The 15,974-nt window shown below is 37.4% G+C and overlaps 1 protein-coding gene across 7 annotated transcripts in view; it reads right to left on the bottom strand.

Annotated features, from left to right (window-relative positions):
- Positions 1-224: 224 nt before the first annotated feature.
- Positions 225-15,974, bottom strand: part of NBEAL1 (neurobeachin like 1) — a 91,249-nt gene continuing 75,499 nt past the window's right edge. For 5 of the 7 annotated variants that reach the window (XM_040604963.1, XM_040604964.1, XM_040604965.1 and 2 more), the window contains 8 exons: positions 15,125-15,234; positions 14,358-14,530; positions 13,811-13,905; positions 11,738-11,854; positions 10,902-11,063; positions 9,635-9,783; positions 8,795-8,930; positions 225-6,240 (listed from right to left, as the gene is read on the bottom strand). In XM_040604963.1, the coding sequence (XP_040460897.1) occupies positions 6,139-6,240; positions 8,795-8,930; positions 9,635-9,783; positions 10,902-11,063; positions 11,738-11,854; positions 13,811-13,905; positions 14,358-14,530; positions 15,125-15,234 (1,044 nt within the window). In that variant the 3' untranslated portion in view covers positions 225-6,138. Of the gene's footprint in view, positions 6,241-8,700; positions 8,931-9,634; positions 9,784-10,900; positions 11,064-11,737; positions 11,895-13,810; positions 13,906-14,357; positions 14,531-15,124; positions 15,235-15,974 lie in introns of those variants that run through there. The other 2 variants (XM_040604962.1, XR_005829486.1) reach the window with 2 other exon arrangements.

Genomic DNA, 15,974 nt, shown 5'->3' with positions numbered 1-15,974 from the left:
CTGTAAGAATTATCAGAATATATGGTTAACTGTTGCTGTAAGGCCTTTGCTTTCACTCCCTCATTAGTAAAAATTCATCAAGCACACTGAGTAGTGTCACAGCTTCCATCAAAACACTGACCAAATGGAGGTTAAGTCTTACATTTATCTAATCTTATATTAAGCGCTCCTGCATAGTAAGGGACTGAATCAGAACACGTATTGCAAGTTCTCATTTTTTTTTCCCCCCTCATGGCTTTCTTTAAGCAACAGCTCACAGTTATGTATGACTAAAGCAGTGCTGTCAGGTGCAAGACTAAGTTTATTTTAAAAAGTTACTTCAAGGCATAAAATACGGCTCCCTCAAGAGGAAAATACTGACTAGATAGGAAGCTAAATAAAGAAGTGGCTTCTAAGTTCAGTTAGATCTATGATATATATGGCTAGATGTTTTATATTTCAATCTCAAAACACCTTAGCAGCTTTAAACCATAATCTATACTGACAATCATGCTTCTGGGACAGAAAATGTGTTATGAAATTGTGTCTGTGCTGAGTGTAACCACAGACCGAAGCTCTGGAAATACTTGCCAAATTTCCCAAGTCCAGTAGATGAAAACTGAAAGAACACACAACTGGAAGAACTCCCTCCTGAAAAGTGAAACACCGATTTTATCTGGGCCATTTGGGTAAACGGTAATTAAAAGAAACACACAACAATTTTCCACAGATGCACAGCAAAAAGGTGAATTAAAAGCTAACAAAGGGTACCTTTGATTAAACACTACAAACAGTTCCTCACAGATGGGGTGTTCAAGACTGCACTAAGATGAACAGCACTCAAACTGTGCAGAGTGCGCTGTGCCGCCACTCAGAAGTATTTCTGCGTTCAGGCATCTGGATAACTATAATAGTGAAGAAGGGGACAACCAAATTTAGCCCCAAAAAATATTTTTTAGCTGCAGTAGCTTTTCAGAAAACCCTTGCTTCCTTTATAAGTACATGCTAGCAAGAGCAATTAGTAATAATGAGAATTTGGCTCCCTGGGATGGAGGGGAAGATATCTTCCAAACACTTCCGTTGAATCTAACATTGGTGTACATTGAACACACATGCATACGACTGCACAAAAACTGTTACTCTCCCCAAAAGGAGACTACTAAGGAGTGTCATGTTCACAGCTGAAACTGACATAGCTTTTAAACCAAGAAGCATGAAAAGCCCGCTCTAGAAAGCACTGAAGCACATGTTTGAATTTCCACCCAAGTAAATATAACCCTATGTAGTGCTTTCATCTAACAGTATTTATTAGATCAGGTCTTAGGTTCACATTATGATATGCATTTATATGTGTTGGTTTGGGGTTTTTTAATTCTTTGAATGGGAAAAAAAAAAGTACTCAGAGCACCCAGTCACAGCATCTAACCCAGCCAGCAAGGCGCCTTTAACCGTGGAAGAGAGGAGTGCCTTCAGGTGACAATACAGAGAAATGTCTACACAGACTCTGAATATAGGAGCTGAAGGAGGCTGACACATGTTCTACTCCCCTCTCTAGCTTTAAAGCTCCCTACCATACCGTAATTGGTATATCGGTACACATTTTCAAGTAAATACACACACATAGTATAAAATCTGTGGAGCATCTGATTGTTGTACGTATATTTTCTAATGGTTTTGTTAATTAAGATTGGGAAAGACTTGCAGAAGGAACAGGGAAGAGGGAGACATGGTCTAGGGAAGTGAGGTATACAGCTCCCGTTGACTAAGGCAAGAGTAAAAAGATCTACCTAATTATTGTACATTACAAATAAAAATAAATTTATCATTCCTGCAGGACCATATTAAAGCAGACTGATTTAGGACTGTTACCAGTCCCATACAGATTTTTTTACAGTGCAGAAACTTAGTTCTTTGCATTTCATTTAAAGGGCACAGAAATACAACTTTTAAGAATATCTTTATAAAGCAGCCAATTGACTAGACTAAAGCCTGTAAAGACTTTGATAAACCTGTTCTGTGATAATATTCATGATCTAAGGTATACCAGCAGGAAAAAAAAGCTTGTTTCTATCAATGTTGTAGATTAGCAAAGCAACTATAATACATGTCTGTGCTATTGGGTTTTCCTTTTTTCTTCTTAAATTAAATAGTCTTCCTAAGAGCTAATTTCCACAATGTGTACTAACCATCAGAAGTGCAGTTAGTTTAAGATTGGGATTATTATTTTGTGCTGGTGGTGGTAAGGTACATGGAAGATGGAAGATGTGGTTTCTAGATATCCTATGAGCACATATTAGTTAACAAATACATTGATAAAAAATAATTCACACAAGTCAGATGCTAACATGAACAGCAAACATTTCACTTCCTGAATGCTTATATAGTACAAAAACTGCACAGACTAGATAAGATTCTTCACTATAAAGACAACTAAAAATACTATCAAGAACAAGTAAATTGATAAAGAGAAATTTAACAAACATTTTACTTGAAATAAAGGAGAGATGTCTTCTAAATATCATCCTTTGGTGTGCAAGTTCAAATCTGTGCTACAGAGAAGTTACTCAATACCGCTAACTACTTGATATTATTTATATGCAGGTATGAAAAGAGAGTCAGTTTTCAGTTTTGTTTAGCTACATATATTTACACTCCTACTTAATTACTCTGCTTCAAAGGTAAGCATATCTTAAGCTTTGATAAGTATCATGAGGGTTGTTCTAAAAATTAAAAGAAGATACCATCAAAAAGATCTTGACAAATGTAATGTTATGAAACAACTGTCACTTAAGACTTGTTTATTCTGAATTCCTTATCAGAAGTCTCTCATCTCACAGCTTTACTTTTTACACTTAAATAAATCTTAGTTCAAAACCAAAGAGGAATCTTACTTCGCTAATACTACATGAAAAACAACATGTGATCCTAAACTTTATTCACTTGAGGAAATCAAAAAAATATGAAAGTCAATTCACTAATTCACAATGCACTGCATAAGAGACTGCAATTCAACCAGCCTGAACAGCTGATCAGAAAAGTTATTTTCTACTTTTAAAAAAAGACTTGCACAAATCAGTTAAAGCCAAAGGAAACAACATACCAGCTAACGCTCACATGTATGACCTGTATCTTTTAAAGGTGATTTTAGATAAAGGCAAAGTGCAGACCTTCAAACCTCCTTTCCAAGGTCTTTCCAAGAAGGAAGAACGCTAAGCGTGTGATGGTATATACCGCCTATCCTCAAGAACCAAATACAAGATCAAAAGGCAATGGATGTTGCCATTCGGCGTAGAGCAGAAGCAGCTCAGAGCTCACCTGTCCCTCCCTCATTCTGCTGCTGCTGCCTTGTGCTGAGCACAAACTAGCCTCTAGTTTGAGAACCCAAGAACTGTCCACATCCAAAGCTGTCCCAGATACTTGTGAAGATCACCCAGTGCTTGTGATGCACTGAAATGGTGGTATTCAAATATCAAAGCTCTTCACCATAAACTCTTTCATCCCCAATTATTGCAATGACATTGTATTTTACTTACACTGACACAGTGAGTTCAGTATTCTTTAATATTAAACTACCAAAAAGATTAATATGAGTACTGTATAAACATATGTAACCCCCAGTAGGATGTTTGCGACCTTACGCAAACCTTGTCTGTGCAAGTAACAAAAAGAAAGCTGTGCTCTCAACAAACATTACAAAAGACCTGTTCTCCTAATTTCTCCACTTGATTCTGCTAGCCAAAACATCATCATTCCCTGCCCCCTTCCCCTGCAAGTAAACACTTAACCTCATATATGCATTTAAACACAACACCTATGCATACTGATAAAAACCATCAACTCAATGCCCCAATGAGCTCTTTTTTTCAACTTCCCATGACACAGAAAGATCTCATATTCTGAACTGAATTTTTTCTAAACCACTCTCAAAAGAGCTCCTCCAAAATCCCTTCTTCACAAAACCATAACGGACAAGCACACTTCACATTCTCATATGCATACTTAGTACCATCCTTAGTGTTCTTACTAGATAGGTAATCGATTTAAAATAGTATTTTTCACTTCTCTATAGCTTATTTGAAAATAAGGGATGTGTTTGGGTTTCAGGTTATTTTTGGTGGTTTGTTTTGGTTGGTTGTTTTTGTTCAGTTGTTTGGGTTTTTTTACATACATGGAGTCTGAAAAAACCCACACTGCTCTACTTCTGAAAATTTAATGCTCTCTTGGCAAGTGACTAAGGGAAGTAATTCTTACTGTCTTCTAACTTTCCAGACAATCCAGTCTATCACAGTGATTAGTCAGAATATTGCAGCTATGCATAGATCCACTTGCACTTGTTCACTAATCTGATTATTTAGCTTACAAAAGTTAAGAAAAAGCAACGCAACTTTCTTTACACAGCACACTGATCAGTCATTAAAAGGGATTTTTGTTTCCAGTAAAGACTGAGGAGGAGAAAACAGTTTTAATGAGACTTAACAGAACTTTTAAAGATTATCCTTTTGCCGGGTAAAGAGGTATTACTATTTCTACAATGTTAATAAATATTGTGCTAAAAGTTAATGAAAAGATTATACATTATAGATTTCCTCAGGTAGTTCAACAGCTCCCCAGCCACAGGGAATATCTGATAACAATTATAGGAGATGCAACACACATTCATTTCAATAAATAAAAATAACAAGAAAAGTGATGGTAGAGGGAAGAAAGGGGTAGCCAAAAGGGAACGTACTAGCTAACAATCACTTACAGCTCTGCTTTATAACTATACTCCCCTTACCCCACGGTATTTTCTCCTTTTAATAGACATACGTACATGTATATACATATATATACACAAACACACACATATATACACATGCACACATACCTCCACACGCTGATCCAAAAATTCTTATTTTTCCCATGGCACCAGGCTTTTCTAACAGTATGGGGTTTATAATTTAAACAATAAAATAAAAATGTCAGAACGATAGGAACACACACACCCTTCTATCATCACGTATTGCTAAACCAAAGAAATTCAGTGATGGCTTCTCCAAAATATAGCATACAAACCAAAACTGCTTTGTTGGATATAGGGCATGTAAGGATCTGGTATTTTCTTTTCCCAGGTCTTAAACACACCTTGAAAATGGATACATTATCTGTTTCCCTGCTTGTTTTTACAGAAAAAAAACCCCACGTGGCTAACAACGGGTTTGGTGAACACCAAGCAAGAATCAAACAGGTACTATTTAATTAAATTGTGCTGCGATGTTGGTTTAAATCATTTTGCAGTGGAAATTTATCTTTTGTTTACAGGAGTTACCTGACTAAAGAAACACACTGATCTTTGACCAATATAGATATTGATTCTTCCTCTCTTTCTCTTCAAGATACTAAATATAATACAGAATTTCTTGGTGTGCCTTAGTTTAGTTTAACCATTTAAATAATTTTCAGCAGCAAGTATTTCCTACCTCCTTCAGCTCCTTCACCACCTTCAACTTCTCTGAAGTTATTCATGTCTGTACTTTAAACAATTTCTGATAATCAAGTAGTGCAACACAGATGTTCCTTGCAGAGCAGCCTGAAGCTGGAACTATGCAAAAGAAGATAGCAATAGCCATTTACAGGAACAAATTGCAAGAAATTGTTCATTGGGCTAAACCCCCCATATTTAAAAGGTCATAACTGTCAGCTATCCCAGTTTTGAATTCAACCACTGCAACTGCCAGAATTTTAATTTACTGCTGGGGAATTACAGTGCTACCAAAGGAAAGCCAAATACCTTCTTCGTGATCAAGGAGCATCAAGCCCTATTCACCTTCAAATCAAACGCTACTTATCTGAAATTCAATTAGCAAACTTGCATTTGGAGGTTTGGAAAGAGGGGCGGTGTTGTTTGGTTTTCATTTTTTTTTTCTTTCCTTCTTTTCTGAAACACAGTTTTAGCAGCTATTTAGACAGGGATTCTTCTGTGACCAATCCAACACAGTTAAGAAAAAATATGCAAGCCAGCTAACTTGCATGAGTACACATGCTTATTACTATACCTCTACTATAGGTTCATTGTTAACAGACTTAAGAATCAAGCCCCTGAAAGTTGAGATATACATTTAAAGTGACCAAAAAATTAAACATGTTTCTGGAATCCATGAGAGAAGGTAGAAGCAGCAATCACTTGGAATCTTGAGTGTTATATTCAGTCTCTCCTGATGAAATCTGGCTGAGCCGTTTGCTTGATCCCCACAGCTTTCGGGAAAGCTGACCTGAGCGCATCTGTTTAAAAGTAATTCAGAGAAACAAAAGGAGGGGGAAGGGATAAGGTGGATAAATTAAAAAGGAATTCAGACACTGATTCTGGTGAAATGCAGACATTACAATGCACTGCATAAACAAAATCATAACAACAAAAAATATTTGAAATTAAACCAAAATTACACTTAGGGATGATTCTTGGGACTGACAAAAAACAACAAACACTAATCACAGCCTTCCCTGATTTTGAACAGCTAAAGGGATATTGCCAAGTAATACGTACTTAATACTTAACCTACTTCAAATGGCTTAGAAACAGTGTTTAGATTTCTATTCTGATAGGAAGGAAAAAAGAGAGGTGAATGTCAAGCAAAAAAGAACCAAATTAGAAGAAAGGACATTTTATTTCAGAGATTTCAAACAGAAATTGTTAGAAGTGAATAGGAAAAGATAACCAAAATGCAGGAGGGCAGTGATGGCAGAATGAAAGAAAGAGAAAAAGTTTATCTTCTCCTGATGTCAAATTTATACAGTCTTCCAAAGATCCTAGGTAAAGTGCTCAGAATAAAATTTAAACCACAAGTAATTCATACTGAATGTTCCATAAGTAAAGACAGATAACAAGCAACCAGAGGCCACATTAAATCCAGCATCTGGTAGGTTTGCAATCTGACAACAATTTTTCAGAAACTTTTAATTTACTCCTAAGTACAAGGTTTATGATTGGCCAGTAGTGATCAGCCTGGCAGCTGATTAGGTTATGAAATCCCTTGCAGTTTAACAAACATGATGCATGCCTTAACAGCACAAGTTTGAGAACAGTTCCCAGCAGTTAGTACTACAAATCAAGCAATCTTAAGAACTGTATCATGGCAGCAGCAGTGTTCTAGAAAAGGCACAGTGCTGACTGGGATTAACACTAACAGGTGATAATCCCTCAGACTTTTGCAACATCCTAAACAGCTAAGTAAATTGTTAAAAATACCAAAACATTTATTATACTTCATACTGGATACTATTAATGCAGAAACACTAGAGGCCAATCTTAACACCAAGCAGCATTTCACTTTGTGCACATTAAAGGTCAGTCTCTCCCTTTATCCTAAGGATCAGTATCACCACCGAAAGCCAGAACTACAACACAGTCTTCTGTATAAGGATAAAATTCTAGTAATTAATATATTCCTTCCAGGCTACAAATAAATACCCCACATACACACACTTTTCAAATATATTGATTGATACCATTATAGAAAACTAGAAAATCTGGGACATAACATTGTTCCTTATATGTCTGTGTTTTTTTAAAAAAAGATCTATTTACATGGATATTAAGCTTGCAGATCATCTGAATTATAAACAGAAAATGCTGGAAAAAGAGTCATTGGAAAGCCTCCACATTCATAAAAGGAATTCAGTCTTTGAAACAATACTTTCTCCATAGTTAGAAAAATAGATGTGATTAAGCAATGAAAAAAACCCAAAACAAAAAGCCTTCACTCTAATGAGATACATAAATTTCAGCCTACAAAAGATCTTTTGTATGGAATAGGAAGCTTAGAAATTACAGTGACTTTAAAATTGCTGTTACAAACATATGTTTAACCACATCATAAGCAGCTCTTTGTCAATTCTACAGTAGGAAAAAGCTGTCCAATTGGAAGCCAGTGGAAACCTCTCCCCACCCACTGCAAGGAAAACCAGACTACCACTGTGTGCAGCCTGTTTCAAATATTAAACTACGTATCTTCTAGCTAAAACATTTTAAAATACTGGCAAATAAAGTCACTCTGTTTTCACAATTAAAATATAAACTTAAATTAAGACACACTTTTCTGGCATGTACTAAAGGTCATGCAAAAGTGATAATCACATTTTCAAATAAATACACTGCAGCACAACAGAGATTGGGTTATAAAGAAAAGCAGATTTAAGCTAAATCAAGTACTTTGAAAGTCAAGACAAGAAGTACTTAAAGCAAAACTTAGTTTTGCACAAGAAAAATTGGGCTATTTGGCAGATGGATGCTCTGTATTTGCTATTGCATATGCAGTACCAACAAGTTTATGTTCACCATATGGAGCACAGAGCATATCAGGAACCTTCACAAGTGATTCTTTGTGCATGGCAATTAGAGACTCTTAACAAAAAGAAGTCTTTTTCCTCCTATGCCAGTCAATGCATATTAAAAAATATCTGTCAAGCCATAAAAAATAAAGCAGCTTTCTCTCTGTTGTTTCCAATTGTCTTCTGGAAAATTATTTCATCAAGAAGTGGCTGACAACACTATCATATTCAGAAAAGGGTAGCTACTATGACTTTGCTTATTCAGATGCCAGCGATAAAGTCTGGAAGTTAGTCCAGCTGAGCTTCCCATCTGTGATCCCTATAAACCTTTCATTCTTAATGAGAAATTTCAGTAGACCAGTCTCAAAAGTTATTTCTTTCCCACTGAAAACTGAAACTTGCTCTTAAATTTACCCTGCCATAGAGGAGACCTCTTGCTCAACTGGAAAGCAGAAATAAGTGAACTTCCCACTGTTCGGTAGAAAAAGTTCTTGATGGTGGGTTTTACCTCTGCTGGCTTGCCAACACCAACGATAATCAACTTGCCGTCCTCCAAGCCAACAAGGATGTGGCTATACTCTTTGGTGACAGAAATGCAATGAATTGGTAGTCGCATGGCTAAGGGGGAGATGCTCAGACTCAGGCTGAAACGAACAAAAACCACACAGAGAAAGCGTATCATCTATTTGTTTGCATATACTGCAAAGAACCATACTGCAGTTGAAACTGCTCTCCACAGGATGGACTACAGAACACAGTTTCCCAAGCACACAGTCTGCAATTTCAATTATTGTAAACCCACAAGGAATGATCTAATCATATCCCAGAATAGAGCCCAAATAACCAGAAAAGGCATGGATGCATAAATCAGTAAGTTATGACTTTTTCACTGAAGAACAGAAACATGAGTCCTGCAACTGCCTAAGTGACAAAGACCACTCCCATTCTGAGAAGCAGTGGTGTTCTATGGAGCATAGCAGTAAATGGAGTTTAAAACTCTGTGCAGAACTACATGAGACTTGATCCTGCAGTTGCTGAGCTCCAAGTGACCAATAAGACATAGGGACAATTCCACAGCTTGCAGATATCAGGCGCAGCTCTTGCTAAATTCTGTCAGTTTTAGGTGTATAATTGGGATGAATGCTGGGGAAGAAAGGGGTCTGGTACTACCTCTGTTTTTCTTGTCTCCCTAAAAGAGTTCCCCCCATAAAACAAGTTTTTTCAGTAACACCGAAAAAAGTAATGGCTACCACCTACAGCTCCAAGCAAAGTCCACATTACACAGCCATTTCTCAATAAGCCTTTGTATCTGCATCTCAATAATAAACTGCTGTCAGTTGTACATTACCTGTAGAGATCTCGTATGGAAAGAAATCCCTGTAAGCTGCCCATGACGATATACTCGCCAGTCACACACATATCTGACACTTCCTCCTTCAGAGTCTCAGAACCCAGATATTTTCCATTGACAGAATAGAGATGTAATGCATTCTTATCCTGAGTAGATAAAAGAGAAAATCTGTCACAGAGGTCTGTATGGATTAAAGGTGTATTATTTGTATCTTTAGCTCACTATTAGGAGCTAACTTCAGCAACAAACCACAGATAATATTGCTGACAACAATTTCCTTGCTGAATGACACAAGACTACCAAGCCTATATGCAATGTGTATATACACCATGTCTTGTACGGAAAGGTCTGAAGTTATTCCTCATCACCCTTTGATCTAACATGGTAACATCTTACCTATCCATCTAATAAATTCCAAGTTTTATGGAAACATCCATGGATTTAATGGATAGGTCCTTATTTTATAAGGGTTTTTGTTAAGGAAGAAGAAAGGAAGAGAGAAGTCTCACCTTCAGGCCTGCTGCCACCCCCCCCTCTCCCCCACCCCAAATTGAAAAGCAGAAGAAAATAGCTGTATTTCCACAGACCTAGATCTAGAAGCATTTTCTGGACAAAGCAATGAATTCTTCACGGATTAAAGATGCAGCTAACACAAGCATCTTAAGTTATTCCAGTCTAACAATACCTCGGGCTCTTCTCTCCCCATTTTCCCAATGCAGCTAGCATGCCTACATCTGATAAATTTGTCTTCCAAGAAATTTCCCATGCTCACAGAAATCGTTACAGCTCTACCCTTATTAAAGCAACCACACAGCTACTCAATAGACAGAGTAAGCCAGACCGTGAAATTCATAGCTATCTCCCCAATCCAAAACTAAGAAACACCAGTGTAAGTCACTGGGCATCTTGCACCCAGAAGTTACTGCTCCCCTTGTAAGCCTCTGTTTCTGTGCACAGTGGAAGCTGCTTCCCCTAGTCTTCCATTTCAAAGCAGCTGTTCCAGGAAGATTCATTAGTGCATGCTTGGGCATCTTCTTTGCAGGTGTTTGGAGATTTTCACGAAACTCACAGGAGTACAGTATGCCTGTGATTTATCTTTTAATCAAATTTCATTCAAATTGGCTAGCAACAACAACAAAAAAAAGGAAACAGACATGGCATGCTCAAGAAGCCTCATTATTTTGGGAAAGAAAGATAAAGTTAGGTATGTTTATGATTATAGTCTTCAGGGAAAGAAACAGAGGTATTCCATAAACATAACTACCTTAAGAGTAGTCTTTCCTTCAATGCTGGTGTGGACAACTATATGGCCTTCCCAGGACACAGCCAGATTGGGAACAGTCAGCAGGAGAGAACTCTCACAAGGTGGCCGCAGAGTCCTCACGTACTGACCTTTCCGAATAGTGCGAACAATAACAGTCCCATCCTGCAGCGACCAGATTTTGGGTAAGTTGGTTACTCAGCAGGAAAGTTAACCGCAACACACAGAAAGTATTTAAATACACAGGGAATATTTTGAAAGCACTTAAATCCTTCACTGGAGATCAAGACTCCTGAGCATTAGGAACACTACACAAAGAAGCCTTCCTCTCAAGGCCATATAATATAGGCACACGAAAAGACAAATGCAAACAAGGCAAGAGGGGAAGGATAGGCAGCAAATCAGCTATTCCATAGGTCACATTTATGATTAAGCATTATGTGCAGTACAGAGTCAAGAGTTCAGCAGCCTGCCGGCGTAGTACAGTAAGGCAGAGCATGAGGAAGCTGCACAGAACATTCAAGGGTAAGGAAGCAGGGAAGAAATTATCACAGAATTGTTTCCATGAGAAGCTTAAGATCTTCACGTAAGTCCGCACATGTTAAAGCTCATCTGTGGAGAATAACATGGTATATGAGCCCTACGCTGTGCAGAGCAGTTTGCAACAGCCTGATTGAAGCAGGCAGCCAGAGAGATGCTACATATCGTCTATGTATGTACAAGGCTGAAGAAAAAAAAATTATGAAAGTCACATTTTTTGTATTATTCTTCAACTTCAAACATGCTCTATGGTTCGAGTAGAGAAAAGGCAAAGAAATGAAAAGTATGAGGATGCTTACCCTGGATCCTGACACTGCCATATCCAGTTCAGTGCTGATGCCAACACTCGAAACTTCATCAGTATGCCCATAAAGGATCTGTAATGGCTTAGGTGCCAGGCCTACCGGCACTCCTCCCTGAGAGTAACAAAAAGTGCAATGACACATTCTCTTGCAGCTGAAGGACAAACAAAAAATAAATTTCTGGTATCTTCAGTACGACTTGTGCGAGATGTATATTTGGCATAGGCCAAAACCAAAGGCATAACTCACCCATTCCAATTTTAATTTATTGCCTTTTATGTCAGCAGCCCTATTTACTGAAATCACAAGAATGAACACACACATTTACTATACGGATATGAAAGACAGAGTTACTTAGCTGACTTGTTTCTATCCCTTCAGATGTCCAGGTGTGCAAGGACCACAGTAGACAGTCCTAACAGCAGTTCTTCACCCACCCATCCACCCACTTCAGCTGTGTATCTGGTCTTGTTCAGTTCTTGCAGTTTACCCTGGAATTACACACTATCTTCACAGCTGAGTTTAGAAAAGCTGAAAGGTATTTTGCTTAAAATTACAGCAACTCTTCCATTTTCTAAGGAAAAGTAAAGAAACAATCCTCCTCGGTGACTATCAGTAGTATGATATGCAAAGGAAATCTTGCAATGATGCTCATTAAAAAGTCATTCTCCCACATGACTGCAGGGCGTCAAAATTATTTAGTACTTTTGTTCCAGTGAGTGTACTGTCAGCATATACAGACCTATTCTTAAACCAGTTATAAGGCAAGATCTGTGCTTAGAGAGAAGGTACAGTAAATAGTTCTGTAGAGAACCATTTATTCTCATTTCTGTGACAGCAATTTGACTGCCAACCAAGGCCTGAAAGCCTGATGCATGCAGAAATGCAGAATAAGTGTCAAAATACAGAGCTGGGAAAGAAGGTGACAATGCAGAGCAGACTAGTAGAACAGAAATGACAGTGTGCAGTCCATTGCTGCCACTTTGTAAAGACCAAAATAAAACTCTCAGAAGAATTTACAATACATAAATCATTTATATATCCATTAAATAAAAAAATACCAAAAAAACCCCATTAAAAATCTTAAGAAAAAACAATTCCAAAGATAAACCTCCAGAGTATAACTTACTTAACTCACACTAGAAAGATAAATAAAACTAAAAGATATCCAACATTTATCCTTATTTCAGACAAAAAAACCCACTATTGTGAGCACTAGTCTCACCTTGTTGACCATGCACAATTGGTACAAAGTACTTGTTGAAAGAATTATAAGTACTGCCACCATAAAGATAGCTTCCACAAAAAGACAAGCAGTTACACACTACCGTACTAGTTTAACCTGCTGACTTCAGTTCAATGATAAGAACAAGGTGACCTGACCAAATGTTCTGTCCGTAACATGACAGCTCCCCCTTGCAGTTAATCCTACTTGTATATATGTAATGCAGCAATCAGAAATGAACATTTAAAATGCATAAAATGCAAATGGCCTCACATTTTGAATATAAGTACACACATGCATCACACAAACACTTTCATTGTGTGAAAGCACAAGACCAATATTAAAGAATTCTAACATGCCACTTAAATCCAGGTAACAGACTAGCGTTGTCTTTTGCTAATTCCTAGCGTAGTCATCAGTACTCCCCAGAGAGGAAACGCAATGCTAAAATGCAACTACTGGAGTGAACAGTAGCAGAGGTATGTAAAAATCCTCAATGATAAACACAGTTCTGACTAATTCCAACAGTTTGAAGCAGTGTTGCTCTTCTTCCATTCTTCCACCTGTACAAAGGGGGATAATGTTAGCCTATCCTGAAAACAATCTATAAAATTTTTAAGAGTGCCTCTAAAACACTGTACTTCAGCTATATAGTAACTAATGTGTACTGTGAATGTTTCAAATACAGAAGTAGTAACAAAATCACTAAGCTAATCAACTTGAGCGGACTATCCTCCCTGCAAACCTGAAATAAAGGAAATCAGTAAGCCATCATAGCAAAACAGAGAAGCACAAAAAGAAAAGCATTCAGAAACTGCTTCTCAGAGTATGCCTAAATAACCCACCTGCTGAACTACTTGCCATATCATACAGGTTGTATCTCTGGACCCTGAAATTAAATGAATTCCACAGTAGTCTATTGCCAAGCAGGTCACAATATCTAGATAAAGGAAAGAAAACAGGAAGTTATCACATAGATATTTAAGACTCATTTCCACAGAGTGACAATGTTCATGCAGTATGCCAGCAATGTATCCTGACTTGCAGTCAGCATGCATGTTCCACTGTGATAAGGGCTGATGAGACTGTATTAAACAATGAAGTCATTGTACACCCAAGTGCACCAACCTGACTTAATCAGCCTTGCTACCTAAGAACAGCAGTCAAGCCTTACATTGAAACTACATTAAATCATCACTGCAATGACTAAAGAGACATGCTCAAGTATTTACATGTAATCACAGTTCCAGTATTCTGTTCTTACGCTGCCATTCCTTTATAACAGCTGTGCTTGTCTGCCCAAGTGAACTGACTACAATTCTTTCCAAAAAGACCAAACACTAAGGTGCAATACATAAACCCTTTCATTTCACAATATAAAGAGTTACTAACCCATGTGTCTGATGTGCTGTCCAATCAGCTTTCCTTTTGTAAGAGATGTCACTCTGATACTGTTGTCCCAGTGTCCTCCACTAAAGAGCAGTTTTGCATCATGGGATACTGCAAACAACTTAGAGGTTATCTCCAGTCCCGGTGCAAAAGGACCACTCATGTTGCGTTGTGTTCTATAGGCAAATTATGAGCCATTAAGAGTAACATTAGTTCAAATCAATGTATTTTGCATTTCCTATATCCTTAAAAATTAATAAAAAATTTCATCTACAGAATAGGCTACATAAAAAAAAATAAAGGTCAAATTCTGGGCCCCTGATATGCATGGCAAAACTCTCACTGCTATCAGAAAGTGAAAGTAAGATTTCGCCTTTGATCTTTTCAGTCTTTATGCAATTTGATAAATCATGTCCCTACGAAGTATTTTAACACTAAAGAAAAAAAAGGAACCTCATAAAACCCAAAAGAAATCTACCACATACACCTGAACTATACTATAAGAATGCATGAAGACTGCCCATCTCTGATTCCAAGAGTTTTTCTGATTAATAATTAGAAAAAAAAAAATTAGAAGTAGCTCTAAGAACCTTGAAATGTCACTTGCATAACTCTTGACTAGAACAGTATTACAGATTAGAGTATCAGAAAATGCATTCTTAGGTGAACACTCAGCCAATGAAAACAGCACAATCCACTGATTATTGAACAATTACAGCATTTACTACTGTAGATGCACTCATCTGCACCCCTCCTCATTATCTGCTTACTTGGGATTTGTCACCGTGGTATCTCTGATGAACGTAAAATAGTTGGAAATATTTTTATCATAAGGTAGCCAACCATGAGTTCCAATAATGCAGTTCAGACTTGCTGTTACCTGCAAAAGTTTGACAGAGAAATTGGTGAAACCCAGAGGCATATTTTTCACTTGCCTTTGATGGAAATGGAGTTTGCATAAAATCTAGCATAAGCTTCTTGACAATTTACCACAAAGAAAAAAACCTCACAAACTCTGGCCCCCACATATTTCTTTAAAAAAAATAATCTCCAGCTCAGATGACATAATTCACAGAACAGCGCATGTTATGTTCTAGATGGGTCAGAAGGGTTGACCTACGGAGGAGGTGGGGGGATGCATGTAGAGACAAAAACCAAAAACCCCATCAGCCAACACCTCTGAAACATTTAATTACAATTCAGTCATTTAGTTTAAGCTGCTTCTTCTCTTCTTTGAAATATCAATTGTCAATAGTTAACACATTAATACAGGAAGTTTTTTAAAAAATTGTACTACAGTTCTATTTCTGAGAAATTAAGAAAGGAATCTAAATATTCGAGGCTATTTTCATCAGATATTTAGAAAAAAAACACAATAAGAATTTTAGACATGTCCAAATGCCAAATTACATAAGCACATACCACATAAAGCCAGGACAAAGAAGTTTGACTTTTTTTGTCAAATAAGTTTGACAAAATAGGAATATTGGAAAGGAATATTCTTTCCTGCAAAACATAGGCATCACTGCACAGGAGCCAGTATGCAGACCATAGGTACAGACGTAAATACAAAAACACTCCTCCTTTCATCGTCTGGCCATCTGCCATAGTACCAGCACA

This window comes from Falco naumanni, chromosome 8 (assembly GCF_017639655.2).
Source record: "Falco naumanni isolate bFalNau1 chromosome 8, bFalNau1.pat, whole genome shotgun sequence".
Lineage (NCBI taxonomy): Eukaryota > Metazoa > Chordata > Aves > Falconiformes > Falconidae > Falco > Falco naumanni.
This window is presented reverse-complemented; position numbering and strand designations above follow the sequence as displayed.